We start from the raw sequence: 21,308 nt of genomic DNA on the forward strand, positions 1-21,308 counted from the left end.
GGGACTTAGCACTATTAAAAGTTGGCAGTTTGGGGCGAGGGAGTGGGGGCTTGCTTATTTGTTTGTTTTTTTCAGCTAGGCCCTTGGCAACATGCAGATTTCCATAAAGGATTAGTATGTCTTCAAAAATTCCACGTGTCTTAGAATCTGTGATTGAATGATGGCAGTTATTTGTAATCTGTCATAGAATAACATCCTGGCGTTTTCCCCCTGATCATTTTGAAGTGTCATCCCTGTTGTTCATTTTACAGTTTTATACTTAGTTGACTCATTTGGTTAGCAGGGAGTTCAGGTGCAGCAAGTAGTTCAAGATTTACTTTTATTTCAGTAGCTTCATCAGTGAAGAAAAACTTTTTTTTTTTTTTTTTGTGGTACTCGGGCCTCCCACCACTGTGGCCCCACCCGCCGCGGAGCACAGGCCCCGGACGTGCAGGTCCAGCAGCCGTGGCCCACGGGCCCAGCCGCTCCGCGGCACGCGGGACCTTCCCGGACCAGGGCATGAACTCGCGTCCCCTGCATCAGCAGGCGGACCCTCAACCACTGCGCCACCAGGGAAGCCCCAAGAAAAACCTGTTTTATATCGTACTACCAACTAAGGCAGACTGTCTTAGTAGATGTGCTTTTGGTCACAAGGAGGGTCATGTGAAAGAATGGTCTGATAAGAGTTCTTCAACACTAAACGCTTCAGGAGTATACTTGGCAACCCAGAAGTGAGTCACTAACATTAAGCTCTTCAGTAAGGGACCTTGTGACCTTCATTCATTAAAAAAGTATTTATATTGGTAAGGTAACTACTAATGTGCTGGATGTACAAAGATGAATGTGACTTAGTCTCTGCTCTCAAGGAGTGTACAATGTAGTGGGGAAGAAAGGAATCTAGTGGAGAAGAAGCAAGTTATAGACATGGGGGCTGTGTAAGTGAACAGACTTTTTGGTGACGTCTGTTGGAGATTAGAAGAGGTTAGTTGGCTCAACATAAATTGAAAGTTTTCAGAACAGATAAAACTTGTTCAAGGGCATTTACCCATTGCTTAGATGACATCAGTATAGCTCACCTCTATGTTTTGTCACTAGTCTAAGTTTAAATTGTATGGTAATAAAAGCTATAGTTGATTTTGGCTAGTGAGACTAACTCAAATAGTCCTATTACAAAAGAAATGGAATCAGTGGACAGAAAGGTCTCACAAAGAAAACTCCAGGGACTTCCTTGGTGGCGCAGTGGTTAAGAATCCGCCTGCCAATATAGGGGACACGGGTTCGAGCCGTGGTCCGGGAAGATCCCGCATGCCGCGGAGCAACTAAGCCCGTGGGCTACAACTACTGAGCCTGCGCTCTAGAGCCCATGAGCCACAACCACAACAAGAGAAGCCACCGCAATGAGAAGCCCGTGCACCACAACGAAGAGTAGCCCCCGCTCGCCACAACTAGAGAAAGCCCACGCACAGCAACAAGGACCCAATGCAGCCAAAAATAAATAAAAATAAAGAATCCGCCTGCCAACGCGGGGGACACAGGTTCGAGCCCTGGTCCGGGGAGATCCCACATGCTGCGGAGCAACTAAGCCCGTGTGCCACAACTACTGAGCCTGCACTCTAGAGCCCACGAGTCACAACTACTGAGCCCGTGAGCCACAACTACTGAAGCCTACATGCCTAGAACCAGTGCTCCGCAACAAGAGAAGCCACCGCAATGAGAAGCCTGCGCACCGCAATGAAGAGAAAGCCCCGCTTGCTGCAACTAGAGAAAACCCACGTGCAGCAACAAAGACTCAACGCAGCCAAAAAATAATTAATAAATAAATAAACTTCCTTTAAAAAAAAGAAAACTGCAGGCCTATATAGACTTGCAAGCAATTTCTGCCAAATATTCAAGGAACAGATAATTCCAGTTTTATGTAAACTCTTCCAGAGAATGGGGGGAAAGGAAGAGTCCCCAAATCAGTTTATGAAACTAGCATGATTTTGATTCCAAAACCAGGAATGGACAGTACAAGAAAGAAATTATATGTTGTGTTTCTCATGAACATAGACGCAAAAATCCTAAACTAAACATTAGCAGAATGAATCTAGCATTGTAAAACATATAATAAACTGTGGCCTAATTCAGTTTATCTGAGGAATGCAAGCTTGTTTTAACATTAGAAAATCAATTAGTAGGGTGGTCCAGTGATGGTCCTATGGTTAATCAAGACTCTGCGTTCCCAATGCAGGAGGCCCGGGTTCCAATCCCTGATCAGGGAATTAGAATCCTGCATGCCGCAACTAATCCCACATGTTACAACTAAGGCCCGGCGTGCCGCAACTAAGATCCAACACAGCCAAATAAATATATATTTTTAAAAAATCAATTAATATAACTTATTTCAGCAATAGACTAACAGGAAACATGATATTTTAATAATTGAGCAAAAGCATTTGATAGACTTTTTGTTTTGTTTTGTTTTTGTTTTTTTGTGGTACGCGGGCCTCTCACTGTTGTGGCCTTTCCCGTTGCGGAGCACAGGCTTCGGACGCACAGGCTCAGCGGCCACGGCTCACGGGCTCAGCGGCCACGGCTCACGTGCCCAGCCGCTCCGCGGCATGTGGGATCTTCCCGGACCGGGGCACGAACCCGTGTCCCCTGCATCGGCAGGCGGACTCTCAACCACTGCGCCACCAGGGAAGCCCTTGATAGACTTTTAAAGCCCCTTAAAGCCCCTTTATGATTTTAAAATCAAGTCAAATTAAAATCACTTGTTGCATACACTGCAGGTGGGAGTGTAAATTGGAACAGTCACTTTGAAAGACAGTTTGACGTTATCTAGTAAAGATGTATAACCTACACCCAGCAATTTCACTCCTAAACATGTACTCTAGAGCGTTGTTTTTCAGCCTGTGGCTTGCAGCCCATTAGAATGAAGACAATTTAGTGGCATTTGACCAACCATTTTCTTAACTGGTAAATACAATAGAAAATATCAGTGTACTTTACTGTAAGGGTGTTATTTTGTGAAACTTATTCCTAGCTATGTATCTGTGTATGTGTGGGTAGACTGATTTACGAGGTAAAGTGTATTTTCTTATTGTGGTTGCTGTCAAAATTTGAAAGCCAGTATTCTAGAGAAGTTAGAAAATGCTCATTATTTCATAAGAGCAAAACATTGGAAAGAACTGATTTCATTCAACAAGGATAAATTATGACTGATTCATACAGCAAGGTTTTACACTGCAGTGAAAATGAACTGCAGCTACGTTTAACAACTAGGCAGTGTATTGGTTAGGAATATATATGTATTTTTTTGTTTAAAATTCTATTTTTTAAATTTTTAAAAAAATTATTTATTTATTTTTGGCTACATTGGGTCTTGGTTGCTGCGTGCGGGCTTTCTCTAGTTGTGGTGAGCGGGGGCTACTCATTGCGGTGGCTTCTCTTGTTGCAGAGCATGGGCTCTAGGTGCGCGGGCTTCAGTAGTTGTGGCATGTGGGCTCAGTAGTTGTGGCGCACAGGCTTAGTTGCTCCACCGCATGTGGGATCTTCCCAGACTAGGGTTCGATCCCGTTTCCCCTGCATTGGCAGGAGGATTCTTAACCACTGCACCACCAGGAAAGTCCTATGCAGTTTTAAAAAATTGTGGTAAATTTACATAACATGAAGTTTACCATTTTAATCATTTTTAACTGTACAGTTAAGTGGCATTGAGTACATTCACATTATTGTGCAACCATCACCATTATTCATCCCAGAATGTTTTTATCTTCCCTGACTGAAACTCCATACACATTGAACAATTATTCCCTGTTCTCCCCACCCTCTAGCTCCCCTGGCAACCGCCATTCTACTTTGCTGTATAACTTGAGTGCTCTAGGTACCTCACATAATCGGAATCATGTGGTACTTATCCTTTCATGTCTGGCTTGTTTCACTTAGCATAATGTCTTCAGGCTTCTCCTTGTAGCATGTGTCAGAATTTCCTTCCTGTTTAAGGCTAAATAATACTCTGTTACGTGTGTATACTACATTTTGTTTATCCGTTATCCACTGATAGACATTTGAGTTGTTTCTACCTTTTTGCTGTTGTGAACAGCGCTGCTATGAACATGGGTATACAGATACCTGTTTGAGTCCCTGCTTTCAGTTCTTTTGGGTATATACCCAGGAGTGAAGTTGCTGGATCATATGGTAATTCTGACTGATTTTTTGAGAAATTGTCATACTGTTTCCCACTGTGGCTGTACCTCTCTATGGTTTTGTCTGTATGATGTATCAATATTTGGCTGTTAAAAATTAATTTTAAAAAGGCAAAGCCTCCTTCTTTCCCTCCTCAGAGGTGCTGCTCCTAACTTTGATGTGTGTCTTTCTAGATCATTTTTCTATGCATATAGATATAGATATAGATACCTATGTGGATATACAATTTTGATTTGTTCCTTTGTTGTTGTCGTTGAACTGGCTGTGAAAGAGCTGTTCAGGTGCTCTCTTAAAAATAAAAATGCCTGGGATCCAACCCCCCAGAGATTTTCATTAGATTGGCTTGAATGGGCTTAGGAATCTGAATTTTAATAGTTCTCAGACGATTCTGATGGGCAGCCATTGATTTATTATTTAACATAAGTGGTATTATATTAATCGTATTATTTTTCAGTTTTTGGAGATCTTTTCATGCCAATATATGCTGGCATACCCACATTTTAAAAAACTAGTGCTTTAAATTCTGTAGCTTAGATATAGCGTGATTTACATAGCCATTCTTCCATTAATGGACTTTTATTTTGCTCTTTGGCCGCACCGCGCAGCATGCAGAACTTCCCCGACCAGAGATCAAACCCGTGCCGCCTGCAGTGGAGGAGCTACATCTTAACCACTGGACCACCAGAGAAGTCCTATTAATGGACTTCTAGGTAGTTGCAAGTTTTTGTCATTACAGAGAAGATGCAGCAAACCTCCACTAGTGCACATGTATAGATGTTTGTGTTGGAAAGATGCCTGAAAATTAACTTGCTGAGTCAAACGGCAAGTCAATGCCACCAAATCCAATACATTACTGCAGTTTTCCTTCTTCTGAAGAAGGAAATGCTTATATAGTTGACCCTTGAGCAACAGGTGTGAACTGCAAGGGACCACTTATACAGGGATTTTCTTTTTCCAGTAGTAAATACTGCAGTAGTATACCATCTGGGGGTGGATATGGAGGAAACGCGTATAAGGAGGGCTGTTATTGGGTTGGCCAGAAACTGCGTTGGGCGTTTCCGTAAGATGGCTCTAGTAGCACTTAGTTGTCTCTAACTTGATTAAAAACAATTTTGTTAGATTGTATTGTGGCAGCTGTCATACCAGCATGCACTTAAAAAAAACCCCGTCAAAAGTGGTGAATTTTTGTGTAGCCATTTTAATATTGAAGATGGAAGAAAAAAAGCAACATTTTCGGCATTTGTTAGCTCAAGAAAGGTAAAAACGCAACTGAAACTCACAAAAAGATGTGTGCAGTGTATGGAGAAGGCGCTGTGACTGATGGAACGCGTCAGAAGTGGTTCGCGAAGTTTCGTGCTGGAGATTGCTCGCTGGGCGATGCTCCACCGTTGGGAAGACCTGTTGAAGTTGATAGCAATCAAATCGAGACATTAATTGAGAACAGTCAACGTTATAGCACGCAGGAGATAGCCGACAGGCTCAAAATATCCAAATCAAGTGTTGAAAATCATTTGCACTAGCTTGGTTATGTTGATCGCTTTGATGTTTGGGTTCCGTATAAGTTAGGTGAAGAAAACCTTCTTGACCATATATCCGCATGCGATTCTCTACTTAAACGTGACGAAAACGTTCTGTTTTTAAAACAAATTGTGACAGGCGATGAAAAGTGGATACTGTACAATAATGTGGAACAGAAGAGATCGTGGGGCAAGTGAAATGAACTTCCACCAAGCACACCAAAGGCTGGTCTTCATCCAAAGAAGGTGATGTTGGGACTTCCTTGGTGGCACAATGGTTAAGAATCCACCTGCCAATGCAGGGGACACAGGTTCAAGCCCTGGTCTGGGAAGATCCGTGCACCACAACTACTGAGCCTGCGCTCTAGAGCCCACAAGCCACAACTACTGAAGCCCACGCACCTAGAGCCCATGCTCCGCAACAAAGGGAGGCCCCCGCTTGCTGCAACTAGAGAAAGCCCGCATGCAGCAATGAAGACCCAATGCAGCCAAAAATAAATAAATTTATTTTAAAAAACCCAAAAAACAAAGAAGGTGATGCTGTGTATATGGTGGGATTGGAAGGAAGTCCTCTATTATGAGCTGTTTCCTGAAAAATGATTAATTCCAACAAGTACTGCTCCCAGTTAGACCAACCAAAAGCAGCAGTTGTTGAAGAGCGTCTGGAATTAGTCAACAGAAAATGCATTTATCTTCCATCAGGATAATGCAAGACTGCATGTTTCTTTGATGACCAGGCAAAAACTATTACAGCTTGGCTGGGAAGTTCTGATTCATCCACCGTATTCACCAGACATTGTACCTTTAGATTTCCATTTATTTCAATCTTTACAAAATTCTCTTAACGGGAAAAATTTCAATTCCCTGGAAGACTGTAAAAGACACCTGGAACAGTTCTTTGCTCAAAAAGATAAAAAGTTTTGGGAAGATGGAATTATGAAGTTGCCTGAAAAATGGCAGAAGGTAGTGGAACAAAATGGTGACTACATTGTTCAGTAAAGTTCTTGGTGAAAATGAAAAATGTGTCTTTTATTTTTACTTAAAAACTGAAGGAACTTTTTGGCCAACCCAATAGTTATACGCAGATTTCAACTGAGTGGAGGAGGGTAGACGCCCCTAATTCCCGCCTTGTTCAAGGATCAGCTATACAAGAAGTTCTGTGCAATAGTAGAAATACTTGTATATGTTGATATACTTAAAAGAAACTTAAAATCAATTGCTGTTTTTTAATTATGGGGAAAATATTCATTTAATGATACAGAGCTGATTATGCAAAGTAAAATGAATTTGATTTTTTAAAAATTATTCCTTCTGGGAATTCCCTGGCGGTCCAGTGGTTAGGATGCTGCACTTCCACTGCAGGGGCCATGGGTTTGATCCCTGGTCAGGGAACTAAGATCCTTCAAGTTGCACGGTGTGGCCAAAAATAATAATAATAATAAAACTTAAAAAAACTTTCTTCCTTCCATTGAAATAGATCTGCAGTGGATGACTGAACTAGAAAGATGTTAGCCCTTCTTAAAACTGAAACCATGAAGTGATGATTGCTTTAACTATCCTTAACTCAGGGGAGACTTTTGTTTTCCTCTGGAAAAAGACTTTCCTCTGGATTTTGAAGAGTTTTCTAACTTAGATCATTTTGGAATGAGGTTTGGACTTGTTCCTTTTTTTCCTTTCTCTTTTTTCTTTTAATGTATCGTAAAATAGCATCTTATGTTTTAAACTTTAGTTTCTATGGGAAGTTTTGAAACTCTATGGTTTGACTGTAGTATCCCTAATAACAGTAATAAAATTTGATATATTCCATTGCAGTTTAAAAGAAAAAAAGGTGCTACAGTTGTCTTGTTAAAAATACAGACCTTAAAAATTTAGTGGGGGAAACACTTGAGTAAAAAAACGTTATGAATTCACCAGCCAATGAAACAAAAGAGCAGCTAAGCTATATTTAAAAGAAATCAGGTTACATTCATCTTTCGTGCATTCTTGCCAGTAGCCATCATTGTCTCTCTTTTTCTAGCATTTGGAAAAGGTTTCCCAGCATGCTGGGAGTTTTAATTTAAATTAGCCTTTAAAAAATTTCAGACTGTATAACTTGTTTAAATTGTGGGATTTTTTTTCACAAAGTAAATAAGTAGTAAAATGAAATAGCCTGACATAGTAGTGAAATAGTAGTCCCCCCAAAATTGGTTCAGGTTCATATTGTCTTGAGGGTTTGTGCATGCGTGTGTTTATAAGGTTTCCTTTCTTGGAAGGAAAAGCCTTTATCAGAGATTATGATCTTCCAATCCAACTTGTTCAGGTTTTTAAACGTCCTTTTATGAAACTATGACGATATTAGATGGTAGGATTTGTGGGTGTGGGTAGGTAGTTTTTTTTTTTTTTTTCCTGCCTTATTTGGGAAAATAAAAAGTTGTCGACCCTATGTCAGTTCAAAAAAACTTGCTGGTCTGTGAAATTCAGAGGTCTGGGAACCATTGTGATAGAACCTTTCCTCAAAAAGCTAAGAGAATCCTGATATGCAGTGGTTTTGCATACTCCTCCCTTGTTTTCAGAATGAGGGTACATAATGGCAGAAAAATCAGAACATCTTAAAAATAGTAATGACTTGGGACTTCCCTGGTGGCGCAGTGGTTAATACTCTGCGCTCCCCATGCAGGGGGCCCGGGTTCCATTCCTGGTCAGGGAACTAGATCCCACATGCATGCTACAACTAAGAGTTCACGTGCTGCAACTGGGGAGCCCATGTGCTGCAAAGAAGGAGCCCGCGAGCTACAACTGAGAAGCCCATGTGCTGCAACTAAGACCCGGTGCAACCAAATAAATAAATAAATATTTTTTAAAAATAGTAATGATTTGCTTAAGTACTATACATTTTATTTATTTTTAATTTAAAAAAATTAAAAAATTTTTTTCGTTGCACCACGCAGCTTACAGGATCTTAGTTCCCTGACCAGGGATCAAACCCGTGCCCGCTGCAGTGGAAGCATGGAGTCTTAACCACTGGGCTGCCAGGGAAGTCCCTTATGCCCCATTTTTACCCTCTAGTTTTATTTGTCTTTAACCATCTGAAATCTGTGATTTTATTATTTTTCATTTAAATTTTTGATACGAAGTTTGTTTTTTTCAATCAGAATATCTAGAAATGAACATTTAGCTTTTGTTGACTCTAAAATGAATTCATAAAGCTTTGTTTGCTTATTCATTGAGCAGCCTTTTGCTGAGTGTGTATATGAATACAAGAAATAGAATTATTTTCTTTTGTGCCTTAAGGGGAGAGGAGGAGGCAGACAGACAACAGTATAGTAATTGCTAGTATGAAGACAGGTACTTAGTATTGTGGAAGCACAGAGGGAGAGGTAGGTGTGCTTTGAGCGTTTCTGCAGCCTGGTGCAGTCAATTTTGAGTTAACACAGTTTACTACTGTTACAGTATGGTTATTGGCCTCTTTTGCATTTTCTTACTTTCCTAAATAATTATTTTCAAGAGGAAAATAATTTCCAAGCCTAGAAAATTGCACCTTTTAATGCACCTTTTCTCTAACTCTCCTCTGATTTGTACTACACTTCAAATGAAAGCCTTTTGTTTAAAATCACTGTTACAGTTAAATTATTATTATTTTTTATAAATTTATTTGTTTATTTTTGGCTGCATTGGGTCTTCGTTGCTGTGCGCAGGCTTTCTCTAGTTGCGGCGAGCGGGGGCTAGTCTTCATTGTGGTGCGCAGGCTTCTCATTGAGGTGGCTTCCCTTGTTGCGGAGCATGGGCTCTAGGTGTGCGGGCTTCAGTGGTTGTGGCACGCGGGCTCAGTAGTTGTGGCTCTCAGACTCTAGAGCATAGGCTCAGTAGTTGTGGCACACGGGCTTAGTTGCTCCGCAGCATGTGGGATCTTCCCGGACCAGGGCTCGAACCCGTGTCCCCTGCATTGGCAGGCGGATTCTTAACCACTGCGCCACCAGGGAAGTCCTACAGTTAAATTACTACAATTAGAATGACGCTATACTTTGTATATTATTACTGTCTTCTCTTAAAATCTAAAAATTCAAGCTCTCATGAAATATAAATTTGAGTGTTAAAGTTTTGTTATACTTTTTTCATTTTGTACCACATGAAACATTTTGCTGAACCTAGAGTATATGGTTCTCCATATGGAATTTTCAGAACCTAGAACATCTTCATTGATGATTGAAACCAGTATATTTTTCTCAGCCGTTTATACTTAGTAAAATCCTTTGGCTGCTACATATGAATATGGGGAATGGCCCTGAGAACTGTACATTTCTGCTACTATTCTGTAACAGTCATAAAATGCTTTCATTTAACATCAGCCATTGCAAAGAATGACAAGAAAGTATACTGTTGGGTAGTTTGGGAAAATACTTTATTTTTCTGTTTCATTAAAGGGACTCTTACTTGGATAACACAGAGATGAGTTAACCATTTAAAAAGAACAAACCTCACTGCAGCTGATATCTGTTATTAAATTTGGAATGCTTTCTAGAAACAGCTCTCCGAATTTACTTGTCAAAATAGCTCACAGTTTGCTAATAGCAACAGTAGTTATGCCAAATTATTCTATTTCTAGACTTTTTTTATATCAAAACATTGACTGTCAGGAACTAAGGAGTTTCCAGATTATGAGCTTCTGTTAATGTAGACAAAATATTAAGTAGTTTGTACATGTGGTAAAATGCCCATTGAGTAAAAAAGTTTTTGCTCTTTTTAAAAAAAATTTTTTTTATCATTCTTTTTAAATTTATTTTATTTTTGGCTGTGTTGGGTCTTCGTCGCTGCGCGGGCTTTCTCTAGTTGCAGCGAGCAGGGGCTACTCTTTGTTGCAGTGCACGGGCTTCTCATTGTGGTGGCTTCTCTTGTTGTGGAGCATGGGCTCTAGGCACATGGGCTTCAGTAGTTGTGACACGTGGGCTCAGTAGTTATGTTGCATGGGCTTAGTTGCTCCGTGGCATGTGGGATCTTCCCAGATCAGGACTCGAACCCGTGACCCTGCGTTGGCAGGTGGATTCTTAACCACTGTGCCACCAGGGAAGCCCAGTTTTTTGCCCTTTTGGCCTAAAAGTAATTCTGTAAGTGGCAAAGAATATCGTACAGGAGACAGTAACTTGAAAATCTTTCCTCTTTCCACCTTCCCCCATTTCATTCTCTGGGATGCTACCTATTCTTCAAAGCCAAAATGCTTGCTTCTGTATTACTTCCTTCTCATACTAGTTGGAAGGCATCTCTTCCTTTCCTGAACTGCTAGAGCTTCTTGATTGGTACCACAGTCTGTCCTGTGCTGGTATTCTTTGTCTTTGGCTCTTACTGGGTGAATCTCTTTGAGAGGAAACAGTGGCATATCTTCTTTTTATAACTCCCATGAGATCTAAGCACAGTATTTTCACATATAGCAAATGTTCCATTGGTGTTTATTGAGTGCATGAAGTAAGGTAGAAATTTATATTTTACCATTTTTTCACTTCTTGTAACTTTTTCATTTGACCTAGTACAATGATAATAATAATGGTGGTATATTAATATGAAGAAGACTTATTATCATCTTAGATTGGATCATATTGTGGTCTGTAAATGTTCATTCAACAGTATTTTCTGTTTTCAAGGCTAGTATTTAATACTTAGCTCACGGGACTTCCCTGGTGGTGCAGTGGATAAGACTCCACGCTTCTAATGCAGGAGTCCCGGGTTCGATCCCTGGTCAGGGAACTAGATCCCATGTGCATGCCATAACTAAGAGTTTGCATGCCACAACTAAGGAACTCATGTGCTCGCGGGCCACAACTAAGGAGCCTGTGATCCGCAACTAAGGAGCCCACGTGCTGCAACTAAGGAGCCCACCTGCCACAACTAAGACCCAGCACAACCAAATAAATAAATAAATATTTAAAAAAAATACTTAGCTCCCATTAGTGTGGCTGGGGTGGGTAACTTCATGAGTTCATAATGATGTCTGTGCAGGGTTGCTACTTTGCCCCTGAAGCTTGAGAGGCCCTCATGCTGATGGATGACTGTGGGTGCTTTCCATTCAATCCAGCTATGCATTCTTTAGTTAAGTCTCAGTGCTCTTTTTTACCATCATCATTAAGGTTTTCCCTTAATTGCATTTTTTAACCTTTTGAAATTGTGAAGAATAAGCTTGATTGTATTTTAAATGTTCGATTTCCTTTCAGGTAAGTGAAGTGTATTCTGATTTTCTTAAGAAAAGAAAATGTGTTTACTCCAAGAGGATTGTCAGATGTCTAGTTGTGTAGAAATCAAAGGTACAATTGGTCAAATATTGTACTAGGCAGTGATTGTTACATGGATAACAAAGTAGTTTCATTCCCATCTTGAATTTCTTTGAATCGATTTTAACCCTTCACAAGTTAATCTGTTTCCTCCAATAAGTTCAGAGGAGTTTGTTGCCATCTGCTGGCTTTACAGAATCTTTATGAAGTAGGCGGGGAACTTTCATTTATTAGGGATAGAGAGATTTTCCTGTTTTAACTGTGTGACTTAGCCTGGGTAACAGATCATTATTGCTAGAAGCAGTAGCCAGATCTCCCAGTCTCAAAGTCTTAACCTTAATTTAAACTCCAGAAGGGCAAAATATTTGGGTTTAAAATATTGGTTTGTATTTAGTTGGATATAGTGTAGTAGTTTTTCAAAAGAAAAGATACAGCTGGACCAAATAAATGGTTTCTCTTCAGTACCATCCCTTTTGACCCAGCAAAGGGTCATTGGGTACGGCTCAGGAGTCTGGCAGCAGACTCTCAGGCCAGTGTACACCTTTTGGCATGAAAAAATGAAAAACTGTTTCAAAGTGTCTCTATATCCTCTGGGAGTATGAGTGATGATTTCATTACCTAACCATGGACGTGAAAATGAAGGGTTGTGCAAATTGGTGCAGGGCACGTAATTACAGAGGATTTGCATCTGAACCCATACCTGTGTTTTCTCATTGGCATCTGTGCTCAAAGCCAAGTCAGCAAACGTGCCCTCGGGGGCATGAGGTTTGCTGCTTTTATGGGCAGTGAAATGGTTGAACGATGAGAATTGCTTAAAACTTGGAATTACAAAAGTGTGAGTCCCTTTATTTAAGCTTGCTAATTGTACCTTGAGAAGGTTTGGAAAGAGAGTAAGAAGTTGTTTTATTGAGCCAAACAGATTTATTTTGCTTGGGAAAAAATAGTAATATAAATAAACTTTTGCAGCCTTCATTGATTCAGTTTGTTCAGAAGCAGACCCTCAGCTCACAATCTGTCAAGATGTGTAAGGGAGCAGTTGTATTTCACATGCTATATTTAATTCAAATGTGAAAGATGCATCCGAACTCAAGGAATCTGTTTCTTTGGACTCTTTTCCTTGGTGAATTTCAGGGCTGAATGAGGGTTAAATATATGAGAAAGTCAATAAATAAAGGAATATGGTCAATGGGAGATGAAAAATGATAACTTGCACGGGAAAGAGTAAGAAGGATTGTGGGAAGTGATATTTTTTCCAGTAGAAAAAGGCACTTTTGTGGGAGAGGGGCCAGAAAAATTCTAATTATTTTTATTGTTTTCTGTACTCTTTTTTAAAAAAAGATTTTTAGAAATTTTATATTGGAGTATATTTGATTAACAATGTTGTGTTAGTTTCAGGTGTACAGCATAGTGATTCAGTAATATATATAAATGTGTCTATTCTTTTTCAAATTCTTTTCCCGTTTAGGTTATTACAGAATATTGAGCAGAGTTCCCTGACAGTAGGTCCTTGTTGGTTATCTGTTTTAAATATAGCCGTGTGTACATGTCAGTCCCAAACTCCCAATCTATCCCATCTCCCCCCCTCCCCCCCGTAACCATAAATTCATTCTCCTAAGTCTGTGAGTCTGTTTCTGTTTTGTAAATAAGTTCATTTGTATCATTATTTTTAAGATTGCACATGCAAGCGATATCATATGATATTTGTCTTTCTCTGTCTGACCTACTTCACTTAGTATGATAATCTCCAGGTCCATCCATGTTGCTGCAAATGGCATAATTTCATTCCTTTTAATGGCTGAGTAATATTCCATTGTATATGTGTACCACATCTTCTTTATCCATTCATCTGTTGATGGACATTTAGGTTGTTTCCATGTCTTGGCTATTGTAAACGGTGCTGCAGTGAACACTGTGGTGCATGTATCCTTTCGAACCATGTTTTTCTCTGGATATATGCCCAGGAGTGGGATTGCTGGATCATATGGTAGCTCTATTTTTAGTTTTTTAAGGAACCTCCATACTGTTCTCCATAGGCTGTACCAATTTACATTCCCACCAGCAGTGTAGGAGGGTTCACTTTTCTCCACACCCTCTTCAGCATTTATTATTTGTAGGTATGTTTGTTTGACTGTGCCGTGCAGCTTGCAGGAACTTAGTTCCCTGACCAGGGATTGAACCCGGGCCCTCGGCAGTGAAAGCGCCGAGTCCTAACCACTGGACCACCAGGGAATTCCCTGTTTTCCATGGTTTTGATCACAGCCATCCTAGTGGATGTGAGGATTAGTTCCCTGACCAGGGATTGAACCCGGGCCCTGGACAGTGAAAGCACAGAGTTCTAACCACTGGACCACCAGGGAATTCCCTATAGATTTTTTTCTTAATAATGGCCATTCTGACTGGTGTGAAGTGTTATCTCACTGTTTTGATTTGCATTTCTCTGATAATTAGAGATGTTTCGCATCTTTTCATGTGCCTCTTGGCCATCTGTATGTCTTCTTTGAAGAAATGTCTATTTAGGTCTTTTGCCCTTATTTTGATTGGGTTGTTTGTTTTTTTGCTATTGAGCCTCATGAGCTGTTTGTAAATTTTGGAGAGAGACTAATCTCTTGTCCGTTGTGTAGTTTGCAAATATTTTCTCCCATTCTGTGGGTTGTCTTTCCGTTTTGTTTATGGTTTCCTTTGCTGTGCAAAAGCTTTTGAGTTTAATTAGGTCCCATTTGTTTATTTTTGTTTTTATTTCCATTATTCTAGGAGATGGCTCAAAAGAGATATTGCTGCAGTTTATGTCAAAGACTGTTCTGCCTGTGTTTTCCTCTAAGAGTTTTATAGTATCCCGTCTTATATTTAGGTCTTTAATCCATTTTGAGTTTATTTTTATGTATGGTGTTAAAGAATGTTCTAATTTCATTTTTTTACATATAGCTGTCCAGTTTTCCCAGCACCATTTATTGAAGAGGCTGTCTTTCCTCCCTTGTATAGTCTTGCCTCTTTTGTCGTTGATTAATTGACCATAGGTGTGTGGGTTTATTTCTGGGCTTTCTATCCTGTTCCATTGATCTGTATTTCTGTTTTTGTGCCAGCACCATACTGTTTTGATGACTGTAGCTTTGTGGTATAGTCTGAAGTCAGGGAGCCTGATTTCTCCAGCTCCATTTTTCTTTCTCAGGATTGCTTTGGTTATTCAGGGTCTTTTGTTTCTCCATACAAAATTTAAGATTTTTTGTTCTAGTTCTGTGAAAAATGCCATTGGTAATTTGATAGGGATTGCATTGAATCTGTAGATTGCCTTGGGTAGTATAGTCATTTTGATATGTAACTGTTCTCTTTAGGGTAGGAGTTAGGGCTAGAAATGGAAAGGCCTTCCTCTAGCAAGTTAAGCATGTGGAAAAACAGTTCACTGAAAATAGGGCAGATGTGGCTAAGGATTTTTTATTTAACACAGTTTATAGTGAACCTATCACAATACTTCTCTACTTTTGAGGAATGGAGGGAATTGCTGCTGCCCTCCCTCTGCCGCCACCACTCTCCCCCAGCAAGGGGGATTTAGGCTACTCCCCTACCTTTCTTTTTTGGCTGCGTTGGGTCTTCGTTGCTGCACGTGGGCTTTCTTTAGTTGCGGCGAGCGGAGGCTACTCTTCGTTGCGGTGGATGGGCTTCTCATTGCGATGGATTCTCTTATTGCAGAGCACGGGCTCTAGGCACACAGGCTTCAGTAGTTGCAGCACGCAGGCTCAGTAGTTGTGGCACGCAGACCCTAGAGTGTGTGGGCTTCAGTAGTTATGGCACGTGGGCTCAGTAGTTGTGGCTCACAGGCTCTAGAGCGCAGACTTAGTAGTTGTGGCGCACGGGCTTAGTTGCTCCGTGGCATGTGGGATCTTCCCGGACCAGGGCTCGAACCTGTGTCCCCTGCATTGGCAGGCAGGTTCTTAACCACTGTGCCACCAGGGACGTCCCTCCCCTACTTCTAATTAGCCACCCGTTGTTCATCATCATCAAGATTCTAGCAGCCACTTTGCTAGGATACATTGCAGTATCATGAGCTAATTTTGTGGATAAATTATGTTGGGAGCAATTTCTTGAGTTTTGACTCATGTTTTTCTTAATGTGATCATTCTTCCAGTTTTTAAGATGCTGTACATAATTAGTATGTGAATTACAGGAGCGGTAGAGGTGAGGTTGGAGGTTTCTTTTCTTTGCTCTCCTCGCACCCCCGCCCCTCACCTTTTGGAACATTTCAGATCTTTCTCTAGGCCCCAAAGTATATTTCAGGGTCACTCTTCTCTTCCTGTTACTTCTTATCCTTCTCGTTAGTGCTGGAGGGAATGCTGGAAATTTGTAAGGTGGATGGCGTAGTGAATGATCAGGATAGGTGTGTATGGTCAAGGGAATAGATGTATTAACAAATTATAAAATGAACTCAGATGCCCCTTCAAGAAATGACTTGCTGCCCGTTTGTAAGGAGTGTAGCAAAAGAAAGCTGTTAGTCCTTTCAGGGTCTGCCACAGCATTGGAAACAAGGTCATGCTCCTCTCAGGGCAGGCAGTGGTGGTGAGCAGAGCAGTGATCTAAGAGCCTCACCTTCTTGCCCAGCACTGGAGTCCTCTGCTGGCCGTCCTTGCTCCCGAGCTCTCTGTTGGACAGGCTCTGTCAGATCTGCCTCATGGTCTGATGGCTCCTCCTGCTAAATCCTATTCTTTTCTTCTCATAAAAGTTCTCCCCATTAAACCTTTTTCATTCCTAATTTTATTTTAGCATCTGCTTCCTCTAGAATCTAACCTGTGACACACTTCTTACATAAATCACCCTATTTCCTGAACATTGTACTGTTTTTACCTCAGGATTTGCATGAAACATCACTGGTGTGGTATAAATGAATTACCTGCCTCTGTGTATGTTTTATTTATTTATTTATTTATTTATTTATTTATTTATTTATTTATTTTATTTATTTATTTATGGCTGTGCTGGGTCTTTGTTGCTGTATGCGGCTTTCTCTAGATGCAGTGAGCAGGGGCTACTCTTCATTGTGGTGCGCAGGCTTCTCATTGCGGTGGCTTCTCCTGTTGCAGAGCATGGGCTCTAGACGCGGGCTCAGTAGTTGTGGCTCATAGGCTCTAGAGCGCAGGCTCAGTAGCTGTGGTGCACGGGCTTAGTTGCTCTGCGGCATGTGGGATCTTCCTGGACCAGGGCTCGAACCCATGTCCCCTGCATTGGCAGGCAGATTCCTAACCACTGCGCCACCAGGGAAGTCCCTCTGTGTGTGTTTTAACTTGTGCTCTTCCTAGAAAATTCAGGGAATACAGGTAGCACAAAGACATTTAAAAATACCCATAATATTTTTTTAAAAATTAATTAACCTCCACTAGAGGTAACTGTTAATAGTGGCTTATTTTGGTAAACTTTAGAGAAGTGTGTTAAGTATTGACCTGGGTGAATTTTTCACAAACTGAACACATCTGTGTAACCATCACCAATCAGGAAGCTTTACCACTACCCCAGGAGCCTCCCAGTTGTTACCTTTGGTAACCGCTATCCTCACTTGCAACAACATAAATTAATTTTGCCTAGTTTTGAACTTGATATAAGCATGGTCATGTAGTATGTACTATTTTGTCTTCTTTGCTCAGTATTCTGTTTAAGAGAGTCACCCATGTGTGTATCTGTGGTTCCTTGCTGTATAGTATTCTGTTGTGTGAATGTACCACAATCTACCTGCTCTGTTGGTGGTGGGCATTTGTATTATTTCCAGTTTTTCACTCCTTGGATCTGTTATGTTTTCTAATATAAATATTGCCTTGTGTTTGGTATTATAGCTAGTTAAGCCTGTTATTGAAATATTTATTGTCCTCTTAAGTGAATTACCTTGTATAAAAGCTAAAAAAACCTGTCATTTCTTATTCCCATATCCTCAGAATGTTCTTTTTACTCTTTTAGGACCCACAGTTAGTTTTTTCTTCTAAGTTTGAGGTCTTGAATCATATTACTGGCCAAGGGAAGCTAGTTGCTGTTCCCTTTGCTGTCTGCCAGTCAGATCCTTGAGTTAGAGGAGTTGTTGAGAACAAGTTTTTTGGTTTTATGGTTATACCAGAACTCAGCTGTCACTCTGGTTTTCAGTGGAGAGAAAATTACCTGCCTCTGTGTATGTTTTATTTATTTATTTATTTATTTATTTATTTATTTATTTATTTATTTTATTTATTTATTTATGGCTGTGCTGGGTCTTTGTTGCTGTATGCGGCTTTCTCTAGATGCAGTGAGCAGGGGCTACTCTTCATTGTGGTGCGCAGGCTTCTCATTGCGGTGGCTTCTCCTGTTGCAGAGCATGGGCTCTAGACGCGGGCTCAGTAGTTGTGGCTCATAGGCTCTAGAGCGCAGGCTCAGTAGCTGTGGTGCACGGGCTTAGTTGCTCTGCGGCATGTGGGATCTTCCTGGACCAGGGCTCGAACCCATGTCCCCTGCATTGGCAGGCAGATTCCTAACCACTGCGCCACCAGGGAAGTCCCTCTGTGTGTGTTTTAACTTGTGCTCTTCCTAGAAAATTCAATGGCTGTGCTGGGTCTTTGTTGCTGTATGCGGCTTTCTCTAGATGCAGTGAGCAGGGGCTACTCTTCATTGTGGTGCGCAGGCTTCTCATTGCGGTGGCTTCTCCTGTTGCAGAGCATGGGCTCTAGACGCGGGCTCAGTAGTTGTGGCTCATAGGCTCTAGAGCGCAGGCTCAGTAGCTGTGGTGCACGGGCTTAGTTGCTCTGCGGCATGTGGGATCTTCCTGGACCAGGGCTCGAACCCATGTCCCCTGCATTGGCAGGCAGATTCCTAACCACTGCGCCACCAGGGAAGTCCCTCTGTGTGTGTTTTAACTTGTGCTCTTCCTAGAAAATTCAGGGAATACAGGTAGCACAAAGACATTTAAAAATACCCATAATATTTTTTTAAAAATTAATTAACCTCCACTAGAGGTAACTGTTAATAGTGGCTTATTTTGGTAAACTTTAGAGAAGTGTGTTAAGTATTGACCTGGGTGAATTTTTCACAAACTGAACACATCTGTGTAACCATCACCAATCAGGAAGCTTTACCACTACCCCAGGAGCCTCCCAGTTGTTACCTTTGGTAACCGCTATCCTCACTTGCAACAACATAAATTAATTTTGCCTAGTTTTGAACTTGATATAAGCATGGTCATGTAGTATGTACTATTTTGTCTTCTTTGCTCAGTATTCTGTTTAAGAGAGTCACCCATGTGTGTATCTGTGGTTCCTTGCTGTATAGTATTCTGTTGTGTGAATGTACCACAATCTACCTGCTCTGTTGGTGGTGGGCATTTGTATTATTTCCAGTTTTTCACTCCTTGGATCTGTTATGTTTTCTAATATAAATATTGCCTTGTGTTTGGTATTATAGCTAGTTAAGCCTGTTATTGAAATATTTATTGTCCTCTTAAGTGAATTACCTTGTATAAAAGCTAAAAAAACCTGTCATTTCTTATTCCCATATCCTCAGAATGTTCTTTTTACTCTTTTAGGACCCACAGTTAGTTTTTTCTTCTAAGTTTGAGGTCTTGAATCATATTACTGGCCAAGGGAAGCTAGTTGCTGTTCCCTTTGCTGTCTGCCAGTCAGATCCTTGAGTTAGAGGAGTTGTTGAGAACAAGTTTTTTGGTTTTATGGTTATACCAGAACTCAGCTGTCACTCTGGTTTTCAGTGGAGAGAAAAAAATACCATCAGAAGCCTGTAGGGATTTATTAGATATTTGGGATGGCCTTGGTATTTGAGCTGTACTTGATAAATTAAGGTGGCTCACAACTGGTGTGGGAAAGTGCTAAAGGACAGATTTCAGATTGAGCATCTAAAAGAAATCATGAACAGCTTGGATGCCTTGCCTGAGTTATTTCAGAACTTCAGGCAGTGTATACTGATGTTTGTTTCTTTCCCGCTGTAGCTGTCAAGTGGAATGTCATGGCCAGCTCCTCGGACAGTGAAGATGATAGCTTCATGGCTGTGGACCAAGAAGAGACTGTGCTGGAAGGGACAATGGAGCAAGATGAGGAGCCCCGCCCAATATTGGAGGTTGAGGAGACTAGACATAATAGGTCCATGTCTGAGCTGCCGGAAGAGGTTTTGGAGTATATCCTGTCCTTTCTCTCACCATACCAGGAACACAAAACTGCAGCCCTTGTCTGCAAACAGTGGTACCGACTTATTAAAGGTACTGTGGAAAGTGGAAAGTTTTATTTATTTACTTAAAATTTGTTTGAATGATTTATTTTTACCTCCCAATTTCATTTTCTCTTTTCTCCCTTAAATTTATTGTGGTTCTAAAATTTAGTGTTAGACGATTAGCATTGTACATTTTTCTTTTCTCTTTATCCTGCCTAATTTTATGAACAGCTTGAATACTATAGTATTTAATCCAATTTCCAGTTTTAAAATGAGGATTCTTTTTCTGCATATTCTTGGAGTTGATCTGGTATGTTGTATTGTTCTTGAACAGGTAGAGATGGGATGGATATCGATTGACAGTAATAGTTAACCTTCATATAACTCTTATTATTGTCAGGACTATTATAACTGTTTTACAATCCTCATAGCGAACTATGAATAGCTTAAAGTAGCTAACTGTGGCAGATGTGGGATTATGAAAGCATTTACTGCTTGATTTTATCTCTAAACACAACAGGCCCTATGTATGTCTTTTACTTTTTAAATGAGTTTCTCTTTTTTTTTCCCCCTCCATTTTCTAATCAAGATTTCAACTTTGGCTAAATGTTGAGGTTACTAGTTGTACTGTAGTTTTAATTAATAGCAGTTATTTGGTTTCATTCCATTTTAGGTGGAAAGGGCCCATTTTTTGAATGAAGATGACCGAGCCAGTTGAATAATCTTTGATCAAAGCAAGGGTCGTATCAATTTTTTCTTTCCTGTTGGGAACAAGGCAGCCAGAGATATGAGAGAGAAAAACCTCTAGATCAGAATCAGTCTTAAAATCTTTTCCTCAAATCAGAGTGATGCTCTGAGGATTAGGGTCCCTGTCATTTGTCCAAAGTCCAACCTAGAGAGCTAATAAGGACCAGCTGTGTTGAAACTGCTTGCTGGGCCCTGTGCTCATCCGCTCACGACTGGTAATACTGGTATGCACAGCCTGCTTCTGTTTGCAGAGTTAATGGACTCTGCAGGAGAGATTGGCTCCTTACACTGTGGAAATAGATGGTTTTACCTCTAAAATAGAGGTGGAGAATCACAGACAAGGGGTGGTGATCTAATCAAATATATGAATTTATTCTTAGGTTTTATTTGGCATTCTTACCATTTTGATCTTTCTTTAAGAGAGAAGAGCCTTAACCTAATACTCGCATTCTTAGATCTTCTGGGGGAAGTCACTGCCAAGACA

General features: G+C 40.6%; 1 protein-coding gene across 1 annotated transcript in view; it reads left to right on the forward strand.

Annotated features, from left to right (window-relative positions):
- The window catches only part of FBXO42 (F-box protein 42), a 95,267-nt gene that overhangs the window by 33,334 nt on the left and 40,625 nt on the right, over positions 1-21,308 (forward strand). The window contains exon 2 of the mRNA XM_024749952.1: positions 19,860-20,126. Coding sequence (XP_024605720.1) covers positions 19,877-20,126 — 250 coding nt within the window. The 5' untranslated portion in view covers positions 19,860-19,876. The remainder of the gene's footprint in view (positions 1-19,859; positions 20,127-21,308) is intronic.

This window comes from Neophocaena asiaeorientalis, unplaced genomic scaffold (assembly GCF_003031525.2).
Source record: "Neophocaena asiaeorientalis asiaeorientalis breed wild unplaced genomic scaffold, Neophocaena_asiaeorientalis_V1.1 scaffold275, whole genome shotgun sequence".
NCBI lineage: Eukaryota > Metazoa > Chordata > Mammalia > Artiodactyla > Phocoenidae > Neophocaena > Neophocaena asiaeorientalis.